Below are 7,626 nucleotides of genomic sequence, written 5' to 3'. Positions count from 1 at the left end.
GTATGCAACATAGGTACTCTTAAGATGAGGAATTAAATTTTGCATCCAATGAGTATTCCCACTCGAAATTTGAGTAAAACCTTGGGGAGAAAAATTGAAATACAAGTTGAAAAAAAAAATAGTTTTATTATTTTTTAATTTTTTAATCTTTTTACCTTTTTACTCCAAAAATGGTGAATCATCCACCATGGTTGACATTATTATCTTGAATCCTATTGGTTCTTATAAAGTTTATTTTGGTTGTACATTTTTCTTAGGAGGCCCATTTTAGACCTCAAAATTTCCCTACTACTTTTATAGGGGACACGGTGAGGGCATGTGTCAAGCATGTGTCCTCACATCCATGTCTGACATGTAGAATATGGGATATGGACCATGTTTGAAAGTGTCTTGTTATTTAAGGTTTCTCCTTAAATTTGGTTCACTTAAACGTGTTTTTAATTTTCCACGGATGATTACATCTAATGTTGATATTGAAGGATGGAAGTGAAAAATGGAGATAAAATAAACAAACAAAATGCTCAAGAGTTTAAATAACAACAAGCATTTCAATTTCAAATTTGAGATAAAGGGTAGTGACTCTACATCCACTCTACTAGATGAAGAATTGATCCCTCTACAATCAAATTGATCCACTCCTTTAGTAAGCAAATTGATACACTTCCTTTTCCAATCCACCATGAAAAATGATAAATCACTCTAAGCAATGCTAACATGTTCCAACAAAATGGTTAAACTATCCAGGGAGCCACAACTAGCTCATGTCAGATCAGTCTTATAGAAAAGGGAATCCATGTGCAAGTGAAAAATGAGCTAATGGATTAAGCATTAGAATGCATTATACTTTGTATTTATTAGTATGGGTCACTAGCGAAAAGGAATGGGGGGAGGCCTAGGCATCCTGCTTTTTGAAGGGGTTGCTTAGAAGCACCCCCACCCCCACCATTTTACGAAATGTGCATTGCACATTGATGATTTTGTGTGTGTGTTTCCGCGTATTTCACAAAAAATGGGACCTAATTAAACATTTCACCAAACCCCCAACCCTAGAGGACACATACCCATGGAACATTAATGATAATTAATCATACTTCTTTATCAATTATTGCAATGTAATTTAGTATTTAACCTTAAATTTAAATTTAAAGTCCAATATTATATGCATTGTATGTATAACTGGTTCGGCCAATGAATGTTAAATGTAGATAAACATCAAAACACTTACTTCATGATACAATCTCACATTGCCCACATCATAACTTACCCACATCATAACTTAACTGGATTATAACTTTATTTTAAATTATTATATAATTACATAAAGAAATAATATATAAGTCAAACATACTGCCACCTTTATCATGGAGATTCTTAAATTGTAAATAGGCTTTGATGCAATATCATAGCCTACATACCCAAAAAATTATAAGTCATTTCATATGACTATTATTCATATAATTTTTTTAATTAATCAATTTAATTAAAAGGGCAAAAAGAAGAGTATAACTAATTTTGAGATAAATCTCAATCTTTAATATTGAATATTACTAAAAATATGACTATTGTTCGTATAATTTTTTTAATTAATCAATTTAATTAAAAGAGCAAAAAGAAGAGTATAACTAATTTTGAGATACATCTCAATCTTTAATATTGAATATTACTAAAAATATTTTAAAAATTAAATCCCTGTCATCCATCTATTAATTATATTGTAGTCTATCATCCACAAAATAGCCTTTTTCATGAAGCTAGCAATACAATTTCAAGTACAATTGTGATTCTTTATTGTTTAATATACATTTTTTAATGCATAAATAGATTGGGCACCCTAAAAAAACCTAAGGCACTCGAATTTTATAGATTAAACAACTTAAATTCAAGTTTTTATATACCTTTATTAGATTTTGATTAAAATTAATATACTATGAAAAAATCCAGTTCTTCTATTAATTAAACTAATCCATTAATTATTAATAATTAATTTAAAATTCTTAAAATTCTATTTCAAAATAAACATATTTATTAATTAAAAAAAATCAAATTAATTCCGATAAAATTTCATAAATAATTATTTTTTATAAATTTAAATAAAGTACATATTCCCAATTCATAGAATATAAACCACATTAAAATTAATCAATTTCATTGAATATAAACCACTTCAAAATTAATAAATTTTAATCAAATTAATTTCAACAAAATTTAATAAATAATTATTTTTTATAAATTTGAATAAAGTACATATCACCTATTCATGGATATAAACCACTTTAAAATTAATAAATTTCAACCATGCACCTTTATTCAAAGATAAGTTAATCAAATAATTCACTTTAACATCGATAAATTTAAAACCATATACCTTTACTAATGGATAACGTAATGATATAACTTATATATTAATATTTTTAATATGGAATGTTGGTTTAACCTCAGTCGCTCTGTCCTAACACTAAAGTTGTGGTTGCGAAATGTCATTCTCTCGTACAATATATCATGTTTTCTAATCACGTAGTTTAATGAATGGGAGGAGTCGCTTTAAAAGTTATAGAAATTTTAGTTATATTTAGAGAAAATCTGGTAAGGATTTTTGTAAATCCAAATTATAGTTGTTAAACTTCAAAATTTTAAATGTTCTAAAAGTTTTTGATGGTGCTGAATCCATTTCCATCATCAAAAACACGATTCAAACACTGTCTCTACAAGATTTTTTGAAATTTTTTTGGTGCTGAATCCATTTCCATAATCAAAAACACGATTCAAACACTGTCTTTACAAAAAATTTTGAAATTATTTTACTCAAATTCTAACCACTATCGACCATCCTAACGAAATAAACCATTCATTCCTCCACCTAGTTAGAAGACTCCTTTTCTAATTTCTGTGTCCCACATTCCAAAAAGCTGATGTCATCCTGCAAATTGATTTTATGAACACGTTTTTTGGGCCGTGGGCCTCTACTCCTTCCCAACTCTGTTTTTCGAATTATTAAAAAATCTGCTTCAACTTCAGTGCTCCATATCGCAGCACAGCCAGCCAAAAAGAATCAACTAGCTTACTTTACCATTCCCTATTCATAAAATAGCCATCTTTTTACCCCATTGATCGAATTTAACAATAGAATAAAATAAAATAATGTGATGGGATTAACAAAAAAGCTGATTTTCTCAGTACAGAATCCCTAAAATAAAATCTGAAGGGATTGGAAAAAAAGCTGATTTGGTCAGTACAGAATCCCTCATTTGAGGGCAAGTGTATACAGAGCTCTCACCGACAATTTTACAACCTTTGCAGCTTTAATAAAATATCAAGATATTTTCAATGAAATCCAAAGAAAATAGTTTACCTTTCTTGCAAGTCTGTTTTGATTAAATAATAAAAATAAATGAAATCCAAAGAAAATAGTTCACCTTTATTGCAAGTATGTTTTGATTAAATAATAAAAATAGGTAATGGTTGGTTTTGACTCCGAAGTACAAGTCTTGGGATTACTTTGATAGTATTTTTTTCTTATTTTAATTTTTTAATATGAATTAATTATTTTTAATTTATTATTATTTATGTAAATATATTTTCCACATAAAATTTAATTTTGTAAATTAAAATTTTTATATTTTTATTATTTTTAAATATAAATTATTTTTCTTAAATATTTAAAAATAAAAATAAAAATATATATATATATAAATTATTAAATATTTAAACATTAAATTTAAAATAATCATATATATATATATATATATATATATATATTATTTTGTATCTTTTTTTTCTTAATTATATTAAAGATTTTAAATTTTTACCATTAGTTATAAAACACTTATGCAATACATCTCATTTATGAATTTTTATTTCTTTAAATGCAATTAGAAATAAGGAATTGCATTTTCATAATCATTATATACTATGAGCTATTAACAATCAAAGATGTCAACAATCAACTTCTTTAAAGTTTTAAAACCCTGTGGACCTAGGCCTGGATGCCAATTAGGGAAGGAACTAAAATGTTATTCTTTTTCCAAAAGAATTATGATGCTAGATTATTTGAATTCAAAATTATGTCTTTATCCTAGATCAATATTGGAAACACTCATGTACTCGTTTCTCTTTTTGGTAGTGTTTGTTTTTTTAAAATAAATTTCAACAAAAAGCAGCTGTTGCAGATATCCATCCTTCTATCTTCTTTATTCAGAATCAAATCCAATTGGAAAAGATCTTTTACTTGAAAAAAAATCAATATTTAAGATATTCATTCCATTCCATTTTTTGTGCAGAGAATGGACCTCTAAGCTAAGACCAGCCAACACTAAAGATGAACCATCTATATTCTCATAAAAAGTTTCCAGAGAAACAGACTACTAATTATTATTTGTTCTAGAATTTACTTTATAAATCATTATGAGAAAGGGCATATATAGAATAAAACTGAGTATTTTTATTTAGTTTTTGGGAATTATTTAAATTAATGTGACAGTAAAATGAGATTTGTGAGGTGGAGTCAACAGTTGGAAACAAAATGGCAGCTCAACCAACCTTTAAATTTATGTATATTATTTATGACTTCATCCTTTATTGAGTGCTTCTGCCTTACTTACCTGGATACAGGATATCACTCTTTTCCATTATATTTTTTCCATATTCTTATTTTCATTGTTGATTTGAATTGACAGCATGGATATTTCCAAAAATGGCAGCTCAACCAACCTTTAAATTTATGTATATTATTTAAGACTTCATGCTTTATTGAGTGCTTCTGCCTTACTTACCTGGATACAGGATATCACTCTTTTCCATTATATTTTTCCATATTCTTATTTTCATTGTTGATTTGAATTGACAGCATGGATATTTTCTCATGGAAGTATTGTTGGCTTTCGTGTGTTAATTGATTTAGCTCATATTAATAAAATCTCAATTTCTAGGCTAGTTACCACCACAGATTCATCCAACAATAAATGTAAAACAGAATGCTTATTTTCTCAAAGCTGCCACATTGAAGACTTCAAAGAAATATGGGAGGACAATTCACATTTCTCAGGCCTGAGATTTTCTCAGGCAAATATTGTTGTGGAAACATCTTGTCTGTGAGAAGGAGGAGATTCATTTTGATTTACTTTCATGCATATTTCTGTTATATTGCAAAATCTGTTTTTCTTCATAATAAGATTGCAATACATATTTACTAAACATAAAATAAATCAGAAAAAACATATAAAAGCAATTTCTGAGTGATAGGATTACAAATTACCTCCATTCATGGTCAGGGGATGGCAGCAATCTTACCCAACAATTATGGTCAGGGGATGGCAGTAATCATACCCAACAATTATTCTTCATTTTATCTTGATATCATCTTAAAACTCTTTAAAAAAAAATCTAGGGTTTTAAGCTTTTCTCACAACGGAAGTGAGTTTGTACAGAATTGAATAAAAAATAAAATACAGTTCTTTAGAAGTCTGGATATCACTAGACAGAGCAACATTCAATCATACCCATCATACCCTGTAATGTTAAATCTCATCTTTTATTCCACTAACCATATAGTGCCATTAGATTTATCAGAGATGCACAAAAAAGTTACATTATTTAAGAGAAATGCATACATTATTCAAGAGAATTGGACTTGTACAGAAAATTTACATTATTTAAGAGATACATACACAGTACATTTACATTATTCTAGAGGATTAGATACACAGGAGTATCTAGGACAAACTGCAAATTCCCATGGAGGAGCTCAAAGTCAGGCAGAACTGAGACTTAGGCCTCATAAGTCAGCCACAACTGAGACTTAGGCCTCATATTGTACATCTACATAAGAATGAAAGCCCTCTTAATGATCCCCACATGACTGACCAAATTATCAAACTTTCAATGTCTGTCTCAAAGTATTTTTTCTTTTCTGTTAATTCACAAAAACAAAACATATATACTGTCTAATTTTTAGCATGGGTAAAAACACCAAGAAGAGCCACCCGGCTCGAAACCAGCATCCGATAAAGCTCCTTAATCTGATTTTCCAGAGGAATCATACCTTTCTGCAAGACCTCAGCATATCTCTGCAGCTGCCCAACTGATTGCCTTACCTCATCCATCTTCTCCCGGTTCGAGGCAGAGCTGGCCTTGTCCGCCAGCATCTTGTCTAGCACATTGTACAGCTTCTTAACCTCTGAATGCACACAATCCAATTCATGGAGAAGAGCAGATGAGGAAGCCTTGGCCTTCTTCTTATCAATTTCTTCCTTCACTTTGCTCTGCAGTCTGAGCATTGAAGAAGCCCAGGAAGGGTAACTGCTGGTCAGATGCAGACTGGGCAGAGGCCTTCTGGGTTTAACCAGCAGGGCAGCAGCTACAACCCCACAGACAAAAATAGTGGCGGTCTTCGCTCCATACATCGCAGACAACAGGGAACTGGCCTTGGAACCATCGAGGGATACTGGTGAGGCTAATTTCTCCCCCATTCTTCTAAGCATGGAGCTGCAATTTTCCAGCTTGGATCTCTGCTGCCCTTGTCTGTCAAGCTCTTCATCTTTCTTCTTCATGGCTTCGATGCATTCATGGAGAATGTTTTTTGCCCTGATCAGGTTCTTATCATTTATGCTGTCCTTGTTATCGAAGCAGTGAAGGGCGAGCTGTACCAGCATCTGATAGCGCTCCACGTCTGCGAAGCTCTCCTTGAGGACATTGCATACGTCCAGGAGCTTAACGCTATCGTCTAGATAGTCATTGATCGATTTTTCATCTTTTTCACCCAGAGGGAGCTCCAATTCCGGTATTGTTTTGGCGACAGAGGAATGGGTGAAGAGCACGAGCAGGAGGGCCTTGTGAAGCCAATCCAGGTCCAGGTGGCTGTGGGTGTTTTCTGCGGTCTGTTTCAGGCCTTCCAGGTGAGCTAACATGTCCGATTCGAACGCTGCAAGCGCCGGATTGGATGAATTCGCAGATGCATTCGAATTCCTGCTCGAGAAGAGCGGGTAAGAGATGGAATTGAAGGTCGCACCGATCGACGACAGAAAACCCGACCCCAATTGCGTCATGGTCTTCGGTGAATGAAATCAAGAAGACTGCGAATGGGGATGCTACGCAGACAAACTCGAGGATTCGAACTCCAGACCTGTGATCTCTCAGGGGCAAACAAAAATCGAATGGCTATTGGAAAACTTGATTTTCTGGGTTTCTGATTGGAGTAGATATATGGGCAAAGATTTAAAGGGGTTTCGAGCAACTGGCAAAGGGATTCGGAGAGCTATTGGATGGCATCAAAACTGAAGCTTTTCTTTCTGGTAAAGGGGACCCTTACCCTTGAAACTTTCGTTCTAAAATACCCGATAAATGTGAACAGTATCGCCCAAGAAACGTACACTGCGGTGGCGGATACCGCTGAGATGGGACGAATGAATAAACGAACATCCGTGACTTGACTGCGAATCAAATTGTACCCAGTTGCTATTCTCGGCAGTGACGCAACTGCAGTGTTGGGCACACTGTTGGCTAATTGTCATTGGACACAGTCAATAAGTGGTCTCTTCGAAACTTTAAATACTTTGCTTCCTTTAAAAAATAAACGAGTGCAAAATTTTATAATTAATGAAAAAATATAATTATTAGAAAAGAATTTTTTAA

At 32.2% G+C, this 7,626-nt stretch overlaps 1 protein-coding gene across 1 annotated transcript; it reads right to left on the bottom strand.

The window, feature by feature from the left end:
* Window positions 1-5,626: 5,626 nt before the first annotated feature.
* On the bottom strand, window positions 5,627-7,402 carry LOC149180096 (protein BPS1, chloroplastic-like). The gene has a single exon (XM_089415894.1). The coding sequence runs from the start codon at window positions 7,038-7,040 to the stop codon at window positions 5,940-5,942; it is 1,101 nt and encodes a 366-aa protein (XP_089272020.1). The 5' UTR covers window positions 7,041-7,402; the 3' UTR covers window positions 5,627-5,939.
* Window positions 7,403-7,626: the final 224 nt, after the last annotated feature.

Source organism: Pinus tabuliformis, chromosome 3_2, assembly GCF_031772625.1.
Source record: "Pinus tabuliformis cultivar Carrire ecotype Pingquan chromosome 3_2, CPIR1, whole genome shotgun sequence".
Taxonomy (NCBI): domain Eukaryota; kingdom Viridiplantae; phylum Streptophyta; class Pinopsida; order Pinales; family Pinaceae; genus Pinus; species Pinus tabuliformis.
The sequence above is the reverse complement of the archived record's forward strand: the minus strand, read 5'-3'. Positions and strand labels throughout refer to the sequence as shown.